The 17,240-nt window shown below is 43.2% G+C and overlaps 1 protein-coding gene and 1 long non-coding RNA gene across 3 annotated transcripts; one reads left to right on the forward strand and one right to left on the reverse strand.

Annotated features, from left to right (window-relative positions):
- Nucleotides 1–2,842: 2,842 nt before the first annotated feature.
- tmem170a (transmembrane protein 170A) lies at nucleotides 2,843–4,607 on the forward strand. Of its 2 annotated transcripts, XM_070908089.1 has the most exons (3): nucleotides 2,843–2,957; nucleotides 3,717–3,887; nucleotides 4,307–4,607. In XM_070908089.1, exons 1-3 carry the CDS (start codon nucleotides 2,843–2,845, stop codon nucleotides 4,435–4,437), a joined length of 417 nt encoding a protein of 138 aa, XP_070764190.1. In that variant the 3' UTR covers nucleotides 4,438–4,607. The 2 variants fall into 2 exon arrangements, with proteins under 2 accessions (XP_070764190.1, XP_070764191.1); XM_070908090.1 differs by lacking the exon at nucleotides 2,843–2,957 and having other exon boundaries at nucleotides 3,719–3,816; nucleotides 4,305–4,607.
- A 9,941-nt stretch (nucleotides 4,608–14,548) lies between these two features.
- Nucleotides 14,549–16,687, reverse strand: LOC139286819 (uncharacterized). The gene is made up of 2 exons (XR_011597389.1): nucleotides 16,455–16,687; nucleotides 14,549–14,819 (listed from the first exon to the last, which is right to left on the reverse strand). It is a non-coding gene; the product is annotated as an uncharacterized lncRNA (long non-coding RNA).
- Nucleotides 16,688–17,240: the final 553 nt, after the last annotated feature.

Consider the following 17,240-nt stretch of genomic DNA (forward strand, 5'->3'; position numbering starts at 1 on the left):
AGCTTGTGTTTAGTACCAACAAAACTTCCTCAGAACCACAGTCCTCTTCTTTGGCCCAAAACTCCTTTTTTTTTTTTTTTTTTTTTTTTTTTTTTCCCTCTTAACTTGGGGGTCTTCCTGTAGGTCACACTCACATTTAGAAGTCAGTTGCAGTGTGCAGAACTGTGATTTTAGGCCGTCGCAATGGAGCGAGAGGGGCTGTTGAAGAAACTACACGCAGGAACATGAAATGACATTTTAAGATGTACATGAGTTTACCCCCCTGCAAGACTAGATCAGCCTCTTGGAGCCAGCTGTGATTCAGCTCACTTTATGATAGGAACTAGTTCAAATTGTCAAAATTGGGACAGTCGTTATTATCTGCTGCTTACCAACTTCCAAACAGAGGTTTTTAATTGTCGGACTGTGTTCAGACTGACGACAGAGTACAGAGGAAAATACAGGCAATGATGTTGCAACGCATCCAACAACACACTATGTTGGCCAGTTAAAAACAGTGTAAAAACCAGACCCTTGCTTTTTGCAGTGGTGTTTAATCCAGGAAGTCCAGTTTGGTGCCATTGTCAGTCTAAACGCACCTTTGGTCCACCATTTTTTATTTTTTTTTATTTTTTTACTTTACTTTTCCTCTGCTTGAAAATCTGCCTTCATGAGGCGTTGGTTTGACTTGGAAATTTCAAAACTTTTAAAACGTGCCTGGCTCTTGAGCTGCCAGCTGCTTAACTTTCTTTTCTTAACATTTTATAAATAAAGGACCAACTGTTGCAATGGGCCAATTGCTAGTCTACTGAGGGGGGAAAAAACACACAAATAAATATCAGCTAATCTTGATCGGCAGCCGATCTTGTTGCAGAAATGTCCGTCCACGTTAGGTTAACTTTTGGTAGCAGGGGTTTAAATGATATACATGTTGCTAGGAATGACTCTCTTCTGCAGCCTTCCTTTTTGCTGTTCTTTCCAGAGGGGAACCCCTTCCTTTCCTCTCACCCAAATGTGACCGTTTTATTTTCATCTGGGCAACAGCACATGATTCACTGGTTGGGATTCGGTTCAAATGTACCAGCATTGGAAAGGGAAGAATGATGGTACAACTTAACTCCACTTTGTTTTGTCAGATTATTAATTGATTAAATTTCATCTTAATTTCTGAAGCTAAGTGGTCTTTGCAGATGGTTTATTGGGCTTGTCTGTCTGACTTAAGGTTTTTTTTTTTTTATTAGGCCTGTTGCACAAAGAGATTTGTTCAGAGATTGTATCTTTAATACTATCACAGGACTTTGAAAGCTCATTTCCAGATAGTGCAAATCAAACAATCTCCATACAATTACCCACATTTAAGGCCTGCAAATTCTTTAAAAAAAAAAATAAAATAAAAAAGTCACCAGAATCTGAATTTCCATTTAATGTGACACTGCATTAGATTGCAGTTACATCTCCCTTCAGCTTTCTGAGGCTTTCCTGCATTGAAAACCACGTGTAAAGGTTAATGGAAGTTTTAAAGAACTTCTGGATTTTGACGGCGGCCATAGTTCAAGAGCGCTGACATCCGCACTGCTGCGGAGAACCTAGACAAGGTCAGTGATTTTTTTATTTATTTATTTATTTTTCCATTTTGAACAAAGATAATGGAAAGTGCATGTTGAGTCCAAACAAAACTTAGCAAAGCATAAATCAAGCTGAAAAAAAAAATCATTTGACATGTCTATTACTATTTATCATTCATACATAATACTACGTTGCTATTTATTATTCGTTATTATATAATTGTTTTATACCTTAACATTTCCCTATGGATCAAGAACAAAAGCAGACATGACATTCACTGTGATGCATTTTTTTCATATCTTATTGAAATGAATGGGAAACATGAATGGGATTTCAAATCTACGGCACATGTGGTATCCCTTTTTAAAAAAAAAAAAAAATCAGCCTAATATAAAGATGTATTTGTAGTACGTTTCTTACAAAACCTTATGAAAGCAACAACTGACAGAAACAAAGTGCATTTTATTTGCCCGTTTCCAACGATTCCCTCTAATATATATATATTATATATATATATATTCTCATGTAATTGCGCCTTTCAAACTCAATAAGCTCAAGAAATGAAATGTTCCAAAGGTCTGGGTGAAATTAACTAAATTAAAACCCTAGGGTAATCATTTGCCACTTCCTTATTACAATTATTATTATTATTACAATTTCTGTGTTTTTACCACAAATTTTTTAAATTACCTAAAACTGAGAAAGATACAACTTGTGTTAACATTTGAATCCCTTTCTCTAAAAACATCATCATGGTCATGAGTGAGTGAAACAAACATTAAAACTAAGAAGGGAGATTTGTACTGTGGTTATGACCTTTCCTGCGCTCGTTTGTCCCACTCTGTGTGCACGACCCCAAATGCACCTGTATTAATACGTCGGGGCAAGTACTCCCTGGATTTAGCTTCTCAGGCAGACTACTGCCTAGCGGGATAGAGATCCAGCTCTGCCATATTTCTTCATTGAGGGGAGATTCTTGCGAGACCCCTAGCATTAAAATGCACTCCCCATAGCCTATAGAGCGTTTATTCGGCAGTTTTATGACCGCAGTTTGATTTCTCACTGAGGTCTTGATGGTCGACAGCGGGAAGCGCCGCCGCCTGACAGACCTAGCTCGAGGCGAAAATCGGACTATTTCGACGTCGAAACACGTTGTGTTGACAGCTAGCCGAGCTAGCCTGATGTTAGCTAGCCTTGCGTCAAGATCGAGTCTGGGCAAATCCCTCACCGACTCTCATGGTTTTACACGTCCGTTGGCCATCTTTCATCCATGCAGTGTCGAGTATCGGCGTGAGACATGCAGGATAGATACAGCGAGATAGGCTTTGTCCAGCAAATACTCGGTTTGAATTTAGTGCCGAGGAAAAATGGCACGCACCGAGGCAACGACACATCTCTCAGCGACTTCTCAGGTAATGTTTGGCGGCGTTAGCTTGTTAGCCACACGGGCTGTGTGTCAACGCTGAAATACTTGGCTGAAATGCTGTAATAGGGGGTGAATATCACAGTCGAGTCTATTGTTTCAATTTAAACGAACGTGGGGAACGTTCAAATGTATCACTATAGGTTAGTTGTTGGACGCTAGTTGGTACGCGTTAGCATTGTTTAGGTATTAGTGAAGGCATTAGTGAAGCTAGTTAGCTAGCTAACTTCCTGCTTCATCTCAACGGTTGTTTTGTAATTGTCGGACGTGTCCCCAGCGATGGTCAACAGATGTGTGGTATTATTTCCGAGTAGAGAGCACGTAAATTGAATTAACGACCTCAAACGTAGTTTAAAAAAAGAAAAGCTGTTATATTTAATTCAATATTCGAGCTAGTTCAGAAACGCGTAGTAGTCGTGTCAGTGGAAGAGACTAACATAACTTTCCAGTGTTTGGGTTATATAAGATACAGTGTGGACACAAAAGCATGAACACTTGGAAATACAGCAGCCTCGCTGTTGTATTGCATTATGAGATCTGCACTGTCCAGTCTATGTTGGCCTTGTCCAGGGTTGAGCAGCCAAGTTCACTTTATTGAAGTGTATAGTTCTGCAAGACAGGTGGCACTTTGAATTCAACCTTGTTCGTGTAGCACCGCATTTAACCGTTAACCACTTCCATAGTCATCAAACCATTAGTTGCACTGTGATTGGCATGAAGTGATGTGCGCAGTTGTGTGTTTGTCTAGAGATGTGGTACGGGGTGTTTCTGTGGGCAGCGGTCTCCTCTCTGGTCTTCCACCTGCCTGCCGCTCTGCTCTCCCTCGCCACGCTGCGCCAGCACAAGATGGCCCGGTTCATGCCCATCGCCATCCTCCTCATGGGCATCGTGGGACCGGTTTGCGGGGGAGTCCTCACCAGTAAGTCACACACACACGTGTACCTCTGCTTGGAATTGTGTGCCGATCAAGTTTTCTTGTCCCCAATCTCAATCAGAGTCCCCAAGGCCGATCCAATGCTTATATTTGTGGAGTTTCTTCCCTCACTAAAATTATATATTAGTGTAACTGTGAAAAAGTGATTTGAAAAAGATGGTGTGAGATGGCAAACATCCCACAAGTAGATCCAGAGACGCACTGTGGGGAAAGTGCACACACGCAAAAAGAAAAACCCCACTCAGGTTATCATCTCAAATGAGGAGAGAAAAAAAAAAAAAAAAGGTTTAATCATAATTTGACAGACAGGGTGTTTTTTTTTTTTTCCCTTGAGGCCGTAATTCCTATTTTCTAACTTCCAAAGTGGTGTTTATCTTATGTGTTGTTATGTTTGTTTTTTTAAGGTGCAGCCATAGCAGGCGTGTACAAGGCCGCTGGGAAGAGAATGATCTCTCTGGAGGCTCTCGTTTTCGGCGTCGGACAGTCGTTCTGTGTCCTCATCATCTCTTTCCTCAGGGTACTTGCCACCCTTTAGCAGCGCCGGGGCCCGCCTGGCTGGCCCCGATGCTGCCCGGGTGAGTCCGACACCAGTGGCACCTTCTCTCGATGGGACCTGAGTCTTTTTTTTTTTTCTTCTTTTTTTTTTCGTGGTACAAGACTATAGATCCCTTGGCAAATCCTGGGACACATGTAAACCCAATCAGGCCCGGGACATGATGTCATTTCCTACTGATGGATCAGGACCAGAGCGGATTTTTATTCAGCAGTGTGTGTGTGTGTGTGTGTGTGTGTGTGTGTGTGTTATGCAGCGCTAAGCCTTCTGACTTGCTGTTGAGCCATCTGTATGATGTCCACTGTAGGACAGCACAATGCCTGCATTCATAGAGCAACCACACACACTACATACACTATAAGCTGTTTATTTGAAAAGTACCCTGGCAGTGCGTCCGCAGTTTACTCCAAAGTAAAGAGAAAACCTTAAATAATCATTAAAATCACAGTTTTCCTGTATGATGTGAAGGCAGCAGGATGCTGTTCTTCCCTGTTGCCAGGGGTTACAGGTCAGCAGTGAGGATGACACTAACCTTTCTCAGGGGCTGTGTGAGTGAGTGTGTTTGTGTGTGTGTGTGTGTGTGTGTGTTTCACTACGAGTCTGACAACAGTCTGACTCCATGGCAGGCTGACGCACTGTTGAGACAGGAAGTTTGATGGTTATATGCAAGATTCTGGCTTTTTTCCCCTTGAGGCCTTAATTTCTATTTTCTAACTTCCAAAGTGGTGTTTATCTTCAGGGCTGTCTTTCTTTAACACTCTTGTCTCTTGCTGCTGCTTTTGTTCTTCCTTTTTTTTTTAATATAATTTTCTTTGTTCAGAATAATTCAGGTCTGACGGCCTGTGTGTTTTATTGTGAATTCCACCATTAGTTAGAAGCACCCACAATGTGTTCCCTTCTAGCTTTTGTCAGCTAATTTGTTTTTAGACAAGCATACAAGTGGTGAGGAGATTTAGTTTAGTCCTGATCTCAGCCGAGAGAATGTCTTCACAGTTTCTCTGCTTATTTTCATGGTGGGTTTATTCGTTCCGAGAGAATAGATGGTCAGATTACTAAACGAACCCAAAAATGAGAAGAGCTTTTGATCTTTTCTGAACTGATTTGTATATATTCTAAATTATTTTTCCGGTCTTTGTAGCTTTTCAATATCGTTCTGACCAAATATAATTTGCTGGGTTTTTTTGTTGTTGTTTTTTTGTCTGCACTAAACGTGTACATGATGTTTGAACAGAAGTGCACTCCCTGGGCTCATCAAACTCCTCCAGTCTTCAGTGGCTGCTTTTATTTGCTTTTTGGTAGCTGACGGGTGCTTTTCAAGTAGTATCATACGTGCAATTTGCATATACAGACATAAGTAAACTCTACATGTAATTTTAAATTTGTAAGAAAAACTAAAAAACAAACAAAAAAACATTGGAGCTTGCAAGTGATGCCGTTTGCTGTTTGTGTATTAGCAACTACTTAGCAATGATTTAAAACCATAGACTGCGTATAAAGATGGCCGACGCACCTCCACTTCCTCCCACTGTACAAAAATGAAGCCAAAATATCCCGAATATATGGCCGCTGCCATCTCGCACTGGTGATGTCATTTGGAATTGGAAAGATGGATAGGACGTGTACCTTTTTGATTTATTTATTTTTTTGTAGTTTGGCCCATGTCCCATCCGCTAACATGGAGGGGGTGGGGTTTATGAGCTATACTGCAGCCAGCCACCAGGGGGCGACCGAGCCGTGTTTTGGCTTCACTTTCAGGGAGCTGTCATGTCGTCCATCTTTAGATACAGTGTATGTTTAAAACTAGCTCCTGACAGCACTACCACACATGTATTTATTGTTGGAGTCACTTTTCACAGTGATTTTTACATTGGTTTTTATTTGATATTTAATTATTTTTATATCATTGTCTCGACGAAAAGCTGTATTTGAATCTGTTTTCCACTAATCAACATCTTGACACAAACATCAAATGATTTTGGCCAGCCAAAGAAAATGTCTTTTCTTTTGATTAGAAACAAAGCTAGATTAACCCCCCCCCCCAGGTTTCCCATATTCGTTTTAGAATTTTAATATGCCCTCTGTCAGCATAATGTAAAGTGGCATATTAAAGGTGCATGCGGGGTCCCACTGCAAGACGGGGCTTTAAAATGAGGTTCGATTCAGGAGCCACCTTAAGGCCCATAATGGTGCACGTTACCAAACAAACGTGTTAGTAATCAATTAACCACACGCAGTCATTGAGGGTCTGGGGCCCCCCCGGGGGGGGGGGGGCAGTTTCCAGCTTCACTCGGGTTAAGATTCTGGTCTTGACTATGAATGTAACAGAAACGAGACACGTGGCAGAAATCCAGGCAGAATCTGTGGAGCAGATCCAAAACTTCGTCTTCTCTCAAGGTTTAGTTTATTTCTGGTGCACGTGACATGCAAGCAGTTTACCTGGGAGCTAGTGGGCCAGTGTTGACGTTAACAGTCAAGCATAGTTCGACACACAGTACACACAGACTTTGAACAAGGACTGGGAGCCCTTTTAAACTCGTGCAGTAGTAAACGGCAGATTTTCCTCACAATCCCCTCAAAGAATTTCTTTAACCCTCCGGACCAAAGGTGGCTTGAATTCATCCACATGCACTCCTCGTACTTCACTACTTCAGTTCTGTCACATCTGAAAGTGCGTGTAAATATGCAACAAATCAAAGTGACGCTAGAATGTAGAATTTCTTCTTTTTTTTTCTCCTTTTTTTTTTTTGGCTTAAGTTTTAGTTCTGGGAATGAAGTCTATGAAGACTATGAAAGGCCACGATCAGAGAACAGTTGAGTTGACTTTGATGACCACACACTCAAAAGTAAAGACTGCAGACGTTCAGCACCCATGGGACCAAGAATGGGACGGGAATTGTTTCTGGACAGCGCCCAAAATTGACTTGAAAGACCAACAGGAGAGGATCTTTTCCTCTTGCAGACCCATTTTTAATGGTCTGAAGCTTTTGGAGCCGCAAGAACCAAACCACTAACTTCTTCAAACTTTGTCATTTCTTTTTCTTTTCCACTTCAAAAAAAGCTCTGTGTGTGTGTGTGTGTGTGTGGCTTTGCACTGTACATATAGTTGGCAAGTGCAGTCATTTGAAGGGAGGTAGATGAAAGTATACATTTTTGTTCCCCTCCAAAGACCTGGTGATGCACGGGAAAAATCAAAAGCCACCTCATTGAACGGTCTGGCTGATGCAGAAACAACCGAGCCTTCTTTGAAACTGGAAGTCTTGCCGACCCCTTGGCCTTGCTTTTATGCTGTACATTTTGGAGAATGTTTATTTTTTTATGGTTGTGTAATTTAGCTCTTGGAGTGTGTACGTGCTCTCTGGTTCTGTTACAGCAGCACAAACATAACCTGTCGCCCTATTTGAAACTTAATTGGCGTCCTCATCAGCAGGTGGTCTGTTTGGTTATCGGGAGCTGTAGGCACGCACTTGATTACTGATTTTGAAAAACCGCCAGCAAGAAGGTTTTTGCGAGTGTGGTTTCAGAGCTTCTTGTGTTGAGACTAAAGGTCAGCGGTATGGAATGTGAACCGTTGGAGACGGCAGTAAATGTTCATGCATGCAAGTTCCGCCTCTGCCTTTCACGTTAGACTCCTAGAGGGGGTTAAAGTCCATGTGCAAATGTTCTTGGAGCAGGAGGATAAAACGGGCATGAACATGTGGATTCACAGAAATGTTAAGTCAGAACACTGAAGACGATTAAGTAACACGAGTAAAAGTAGCCACGCTAAACTCCCCTCTAGATGGTAGGTATGCCCGGCCTATATACACTAGGAGAAGAAAATGAAAATGTAGGAATGCCAATAATGCTAAGTCAAAGTAACTCAACAGTCCTGCAATACACCCTCCCTTCATGAAGGTTATAATGTTCAGATTTTGTTAAATGTCGTAGAGAGGAGTGGAGTTCCACTGCATGATCATTGTGAGGATGGAGTTTGTGGCGCTGTTCAATAGAGCGTTGCAATGATGACGTACTTTTGGAGGCTAACCCGGAAGTTAGCATCACCCCTGGTTCCCTCCACAAAAAGCCAATGGGATTGTTCCGTGGGGTTTTGGATTATTGCAGAAAATAAAGGCTCTGTGGCAAAACAAAAGTTTATGACACTCGCACGTTTTTTGTTCAGCGAGATAATCTTCACTAATGAACACCACTTTTATGATTTTAGAAACTTAAATGGAATCGCCAGAAGTAAAAAAGCTAATGTTCGTCACCACCACTGAGCTTCACGTTTAAGAGACTATAGATATATGGACAGATGGATATAGAGTATAAACACAACGAGGCTGTAAAGGCGGACTAGTGAGTAGATGACTTTCCGTGTTCGGCATGAAGACGTTTAATGTCCGCGACAACCTCTGTAGTCTCATTTAGCCTTTTTTAAGACTTAAAAAGCTTCAAAATTCAGGAGTGGGGGGGGTATCTGCTGACATATTTAATGTCGTAGGACAAAATGTGTGAATCTCTTAAGCTTGTGTGTAACCACAGACCTTATTTCAGGTATCTAACCAAAAAACCCACTGACTTCCAGACGAGGGAACCTGGAAGTGTAAAAAGATGCTGACTCATTTCTGGGTTTAGGACTCATTCCTGCAGCGCTCTATTGTATTGCATTATACCGGGAGGTACTTCTAATATTTTGTCCATCTCATTTACATCATCGCAGGACTGTGCAGTTTTACTTAGGTGGACCTAATAAATGTTGGCGAGATCCTAACAACTATCTCATGACTGGCATAGCAAATCGCATAACTTTGATTCACCATTTTTTTTTGTTTAGTCATTCGTTTTTTTTTTAATTTTTCTTGGCAGAAGTGAGCTTCCATACATGCCAGTTGTCCAGAACAATTCGTTTTGAAATTGTTACTCCTGGGAGTAATAAGAAAAGATGTGCACAGCAAACTGGAGCAAGCCGTCTGACTTTCATTGCAGACCTGCCGGACGTCTCGGTGCACGTTCTCCTGGATGGACTACCACGCTGTAAGAAGTGCCAGGCAAAGTAAATGTCGGAATAAAATGATAGAATTTCAAGGTAAATGCTGGATATCTGCTGTAATAGAACCATTTCTTTCCACATGGTTTGGTCCACATTCCTGGACTCCTTTTTTTTTTTCACTTTATACCGGTTTCAAAAGGTTTTAAAAGTTGATTTTATTAGAGTAAATTAAGTGCCAATGGTTGATATTTTCATGGAATTAAAAAAATGTTTCAACTATATCGTTGTGGTGTTGCGTCCATGTCCTTTGTCCGCCTCTAGTGGTGACCAGTGGGAGCTGCAACTACAGTAACAGCATTTAAACCGTCCTGTTGTTTAGAAATGTAAATGGATGATAATGGTAAGAGTTCTGCCAGCATTAGAGGAATAACTGTGTATGGTTGATGCCTGTAAGAAAGCTTAATTTTCTTTTAAAAGATTCTATTTGAATCAGCTGTTAAAAAGTATAAGGAGTAAAGAAGCATGAAGTGACCTGTTGTAAGAAGCAGTTCAGAGCTTCTCCAAGGAGGACTCTGGAGGTAAGTAATGAGGATGTGTTGAATAAACCGCATCTATCTTAGTAACCCCGACTAAAAATGTAAGATCCCTTTACAAAAAGTGTAATCGGCATAACACGTGGTTAGGTAGCGATGCATATTTGTGTTATTTGTAAAGTAGGATGTCTGTTTACATCAGGTGGGATCCAGTACACGATACTGAATCAAAGAAATTTACATTCTTAGCACAGTTTTATTACTTACAGAAATGGAATGATGATGCCAAGTTGAATCAAAATCAGAAATACTTTATTGATCCCTGGAGAGGGTGGAGCTGCAGGCGTTTTGATTCTGCAAGTAAAATCTGGGGATGGAACTGGGTTGGCAGAGGCTGAAGGCGGCGGTTGAGGACGCAGCTGGCTACCGGAGGTGGCAGGTGAAGGCTGGGACCATGGCTGGCTGGTAGGAGCTGCAGGTGCATGTGGAGGCTGGGGCATAATATATTTGGCAGGAGCTGAAGGCTGCAGCTGTGCACTAGAAAGTGGAAGTGGAGGCTGCAGCTGGAGGTTACTAGTGAATGCTGCGGGCAAGGAGCTGAAGGAGGCGTTAGGTGGAGGTCCTGGCTGCAGATGTGTGGAAGGCTTCAGCTCTCTGCCAGAATCTACAGGTGTTTAGCACAGGCTGTAGGTGGAGATTTGGAATGCAGCTTTCTACCAGAATCTGTAGGTGGAGTTAAGAGGTGTAGGTATCTGGCAGAATATTATGGTGTAGTTGGGAGGAGCAGGACGTAACGAGGGAAAGATCCAAAGCTACCTAGAAAAGGCTTCGGGTGGAGGTTTGGGTTGTATCTGTCTGCCAGAATCTAGAGGTGGAGACCGCGGCTAGAGGTGGAGGTTTAGGCTGCAGCTTGCATGAGGTGGGGTGCCAAAGACTGTAGTTGTTGGAGCTGCATCTGGTTGTCACCAGTTTAAAGTCTGCAGCGGTGGCAGGTGAAGGCTGGGACCATGGCTGGCTGGTAGCTGTAGGTGGAGGTTTGGAAATTCAGTTGTCTGCAGGTGGAGGTGGAGGTGAATTAAAGGCTGATTAACCTGACCGTGGGAAATCCTGCCCAAGCCTTTCCTTGTCTCAACGACATTTCAATCAGTCAATCGATCACGGCTCCTGTTTGGAGAGGCCGGACCCCTTCACGGTGTCGTAGCGGCCCTCCACCACCTGAGGGCGCAGCAGGGCAAAACAATGTCGGGGAGAGAAGTGTCCCAGTGACAGTGTGACCCTACTTGGTCTGGCACCCCAATACCGTTGAGCCGTGACCCAGCTAGACCCCTCAGGTCGTCTGGAACAGGCCGCTTGCTTTAAATGACTGACTCTCAAAATTAGATTATTGTTGCTATTGTTACTATTAGCAGGTGAAACCTCACTTTCACAGTAAATGGGAATGACTTCCGTATGTTGACCAGGGGTCGGCGTCCCTTTAAACCGCACGCGAAGGGACCGCGGAGGACTGCGGGACTGTTCCGGACCGTTCGGTGCTGTGCGGTATTGGGAGAGGGCCTTCTTCTAGAAAGACTTCTGCCAGAAAGCCTTTAGGAAGCCCGGTGATGTAGGATAAAGCAGTAGGTTGTTGGTATTTACTATCTTCCTCGTGATACATAAATGCCTCACCAGACTGGCTGCTCTTACATGACAAACCAAACATCTGGAACTCTTGTGTGGTGTATTGGTCGGGATCATAAAGTCACTACCTACTGCGAACACATCAGCACCTTTCGGTATGATAAACTTCAGACGTGTATCCAAGAACTCCTGCACATGACAGACTTCATGCATCAAGGCACTGCTGGGAATTGAACCCAGGAGGGTCCGAGGTCTGGCCAAGATGGTCTCACAAAGTCCTATGGGACCCCCATTTAAAAAAAAAAAAAAAAAAACTGGACCAGGTCTGAATCAAGCAACCAATCAGGGTTAGCTAGCACGTGGCTGGCCAATCACATCGACTCTCTACTTTCTTCTCCGCCTTCTGGATTGTCACGAAATCAAAATTCATTATTTCCACTAAAATTATATTTCAGTAATATTGCCTACTGTAGCTTTAAATAGGTGGCCGGTTAAATATACAATTTGCCAAGATGCAGGACCAAAAGACTGCCGTTGGCCTTTCAAATGAGTCAATGTGATTTTTATATTTATTGTTCATTGTTTGTCTGATGGTCATGTGGTACCTGCTGGCTGTACTACGAATTGCCCCTCAGGGGCTAATACAGATACTTGAACTTAAACTGTCATGTCTTAATGCTGTATGTACAGTGTTGTGAGTCACATAGCTAGAGCACCTTTCATTTACTGCTGATACAGGTCAGGTTTTTCTATTATCAGCAGCAGCACAAAGGTAGACTGTTGGCTGCTGGTTAATCAGTACATAAGACTGTGGGTGTGTGTGTGTGTGTGTGTTCTACAGTGGGCTTGAACACACACACACACACACACACACACACTAAATGTTGGTGCAAATGTCCTCCACTGATGTATGTTTGTGTAAATACCATCATAAACGTGGGGGGCGTAAGATCAGGGCGGACTTTGTGACGTCTGCTCTTGAAAGGTGCTAAATAAATTGGATTTGTGAATTCCTTTACGCTGAAGAAAGGCAACGGGCCAAACGGTGGGCCGCGTGTTCTCGAACTTGAAATAAAACAGCGGCATGGAAAGTTCGCAATGCGTGGCTTTCCCTCCTTTCCTAGTTTGATAGGAAGTCATGAAATGGTCTGGGAGGTTTCCCTTTCTAGATTGCATCTGGTTTCCAAAAGCACGTATTTTGAAAAACGTGTATAAATCGGAAGTGGAGTGGATTGTGGATCAAATGTTCTCCGAGGAGATGTTGCAGTACCGCTCAACAAATCACAACAGGAAGGAGCCCCCAGTTTGACATCAAGACAGCAGAAACTCTACACATCTTCCGTCACAGACTGAAAACTCATCAGTTCAGAAAAAAGAAAAAACCCTCTTTCTCCTATTGTTTCTAATTGTAGCACTTGAAGCAGTTCAGCATATTTGATGAAGTTGATATTAGCTGCTCTGGACTGGCTCCGCTGGTCAGGCACCATCATATCTTAAAGAGCTCACAGTACCCTGTTACCCCACTAGAGCACTGCGCTCCCAGAATGCAGGTTTAGCTTGTGGTTCCTTGAGTCTCCAAAAGCAGAACAGGAGCCCAGAGCCTTCAGCTATCAAGCTCCTCTCCTGTGGAACCAGCTCCCAGTTTGGGTCCCAGGAGGCAGACACACTCTCTACTTTTAAGAGTAAGGTTTAAAACTTTGCAGGACTTTTACTTGTAGAGGAGCGTTTGCAGTGAGTACTGTATTCTTTTTATCAGGCCATATGTTATGCCAGGAAACACTAAAAAAAAGAAAAAGACAGAGAGACAGGAGACAAGGCTAAAGTGGCTTTAACTGTAAGTCTGTGTTGTGTCTGGCCAGTATAAACTGCCTGGATTAGCAGCGTGACCTGCAGATGAACCGCTGAAAGCCAAGTGCACATTAGAATAACGCGACATGCATGGCTGCGGCTACCTGGGGCTGAATTCACAAAGGATCCTACCTAACCCCTAAAGGAGTCCTCCTGAACGGCACTAAGAGTTTCCTCTGAAGAGCTGAGACGGAACAGAAGGATTCCCAAGAGAAGTGAAGGCTGACACCGTGTTTCATCGCTGAACTTCCACGACGATGACGCTTGACCGGCTTAAAAGTCCATCGTGTACAAATGCGCATGGGGACGTCTTCGAATTCTCTTGTTTTGTCTGTCCAACAGTCCAAAGATATTCAGTTTACAATGACTCACTCAATGGAGAGGCTGGAAACACAATATATATATACATATAGACTTTTAATTCCTATATGCTCTACTGTGAAAATACATCTACGAGCTGTACGCGATGTGATGCTAACTTTAATTGTTTGTATACGCACATACAGTACACAGATGGAGGGTAAACATACTGTAACAGCAGTCTATCTATTGGCTCATATGAAGTTGTTATATAAAAACTCATGAACATGTCAACATGTTCACATGAGACAATGATGTACATAGTCGTGGTAATACGTATAAATACATGCTTATATAAATGTCCTGTTAGAACATGATCGTGAACTCATGAATGTGTCGTAATGCAAAACCCTTCAAGCCCATCAAAATACTGTTTCATTTAGTGTTACTTTTTTGCGCAATGGTTAACATGACTGTGATGATGATACAGTTGTTTTTTTTTAACATAATAATATGCCTTTTTGACAGAAAATGAATCCCCAGCACTTCTGGCAGACTTTTCTGAGGAGAAAATGTCAAAACATTCTGCTGCGAGGGTTTGCTGCTTTTCTGTTTTGTATCATTGTAAACTCAGTATTTTGGGGGGTTTTGGACTGTTGGTCAGACACAAAAAACTGTTGATGATTTGCCTGTATTTTCTGACAATTGATTTATCAATTAAAAAAAAAAAATCAATGATCATGGAAAGCATCTTTAGTTGCAGCAAAATAAATCTTGTCATCTGCAATCAAACACACACACACACAAACACACACACTGAGCCCAGTTTTCTATATACTGAACATGTATTTATTGATGCACATCATCACAGGCCAGAAGGGCTGAAACAACTTTGGAGGCAGAACTGAAAAAAAACTGAGCAGAGTGAGAGACGTGGAGGGAGCGCGGGCTGGTCTGCATCTTCACCCAGGCTGGAATGATACTCTGCTGTCCCTCCTCTTCTACTCCTTCTTCTTGTAGTCCTCCAGGTGAGCCAGTACCCAGCTGGAGGGACCCAGGATGGCCACAAACAGGGCTGTCATAGCTATTCCATGCTCCTGAGAGGGACACACACACACACACACACAGACACGCGGTTGAACTCATATTGCTGCAGTGTAAGTCTCATCTGTCCACAACAGCATTTTCAGATTGTAAACCTAACCAAAACTAAAGAAAAGGGGATGGTAAAAACATCTTCTCTTTCCCTATTTCGGCTGCTAAATGGCGTTACCAGCTTTGCTTGTGTCCATGTTTGGTCGTGTAAAGCAGAAGGTTGCTGTTATCTTTGGGAGTAAACGCAACAAGAAAATACTCTTACATTCTGTAATCTGTACGGATTCAATCCAAAAACAACAACAAAGTTCCTCAAGCAACAACTCAAACATACTGGTTTTCTAATGGAAACTCATCTCCAATGGGTCCAGTGCTTTACTGCTTCAATGCTTCAGTCTTCTCACAAAACAAATGACAGAGCCCAACGGATTCGTCAGCAGGACCTGTGGCATCGTGTGCAGGATTTAAAGGTACCCTGCAGAGTCTTTTGGCCACCGGTGGCGCTTCGGCACAATGTTTCGTTTGCATCTCGTACACGAGGACTCACGTGGGCTTTTATGGGGAAGGAAGTTTATTCAACGTTTGTTAGAGCCCCCCAAGGACAGACACACGCACACAACGGGTGTTGGTGGGAAACACTGAACGTAATCATTAACTTGGTTCGTTTACAAGAATACTTCACAGAGTACCGTATATTGGCATTGGCTTACATGCCATTAGATACTGTACGCTAAAAATGTATCGCCATCTTAGATGATACAGTGTACGTGTGAATTGTTTGTTTATGGCAAATAAAAAATAAAAACTGACCCCCAAAGCTCCCCTACGTCTCATACTTAAGCCTAGGTCAGTTGAACCTGTAGCTTTTTTTGATTTAAAAAGAGTTAATGACCTGAGCTAAATGTATCAACCGAACATTACATGGAACTGAGTAAATAATATCGTGTCACAGTGAGCAAAAACAATGTGCCTGAATGCAATGCATTTCTTCATATGTTGCATTTGAAGTCGGGCCCACTGTGTCTGACCGTGTTCCACATCAAGGTCGGTCTCTTGGCACCTGCTCAACAGGGGCCGCGTGTGTTCACACAACGACGACACAATATCAAACTTACACGGTTTACACTCACACTGCAATATTCAACACCTGCTGCGCTGTTCAAAACATTGTGGAAACAACACTAAGTTCTTTTAGGTAACGTGCAACATTTCGGCTATGACCTATAGCTTGCTATTTATGTCTGAGCTGGCAGATATGTGTGTGTGTACGTGTTGGAATTGGGCGGAATAATGGCGAGATACTGACGCACTTATCAAAGTCTTACAAGTCATTTCGTTTGATAAGTTGCCGCATAGCTGAGCAGGTGCACGGGGGGGGGATAGGATATTCAGCCTTCCGCACGGATAATAAACATTTTTTAAGTACGAGAGAAGGAAGACAGTGTCAAGTTTGACGCAGTTAAGTGAAAGTCGAGCCTGCGGGCAGGATTATGCCTCATCATATCAGGCCGAGATGCGCCGCGGGCGGAACAATTGCTATTAACGCTTAAATACAGCTAGCTAACGGCCGTCCGGAGCCCGCGGAGGGGAGCGCTCGCTGGGGTCGTGTTAGGTCAGTAGAGTGAACGTGAACTCACCCCTGCAGTGATATTGTGTTTGGCAGGTTTGGACGCCACATTAGCCACAGGGACCAGCTGAGTCCTCAGCGCGCTCCTGAACAACCGGGAAACGGCGGGCAGAGGCATAGCGACGGTTCAGTGCTGCGAGTCTGACAGGACCGGAGGACGGGGACGACACACCAAGCAGGTCTACCGTTACCGATACTGCTGCCCTTACTTTCAGTTTTTCCCTACGTGTCAGGCGCAATATATGTGAGCGCGCGCGTGTGCGTGCGTGCGTGCGTGTGTGTCTGTGTGTACGGGGGGGGCGTTACGTTAACAGACGGCCGGCGTCGGAATTTAATTGGCCGCCTCACCGCCGGGTATCCGACACCAGGAGAGATGAGCGCGGGACGCGTCCTCGTGTCACCCCCTCGCGCAGCTGTGCCGTCAGGCACTGAAAACATGTTGCTCCACAGCGCAGCTGCTGAGGAGACGGAGAGCTTCACGGAGCTGTAAATAGTACATTATTGCAACCACTTCACAGTCTCTGTAAGCAAGCGTTGAACTCGCATCATTATTGCAATATAGTATTATACAGTATATATATATATATATTCTGTTTACAGCCAATGTTGGTTTATCATGCAAAATAATTCACAGTCTAGCACCACAACCTCTCACCGTCACCGTCATTGCAATGTATTGTTGTCACAACAAGCATTGTGAAGGTGTCACTTTGGGCTCTGGGGGTCATTGTGATGGCATTACTCACTATTTTCAGAATGTTTATCGATGAATCGATTAATGGAGACAATAAAACAG

This window comes from Enoplosus armatus, chromosome 6 (genome assembly GCF_043641665.1).
Source record: "Enoplosus armatus isolate fEnoArm2 chromosome 6, fEnoArm2.hap1, whole genome shotgun sequence".
NCBI lineage: Eukaryota > Metazoa > Chordata > Actinopteri > Centrarchiformes > Enoplosidae > Enoplosus > Enoplosus armatus.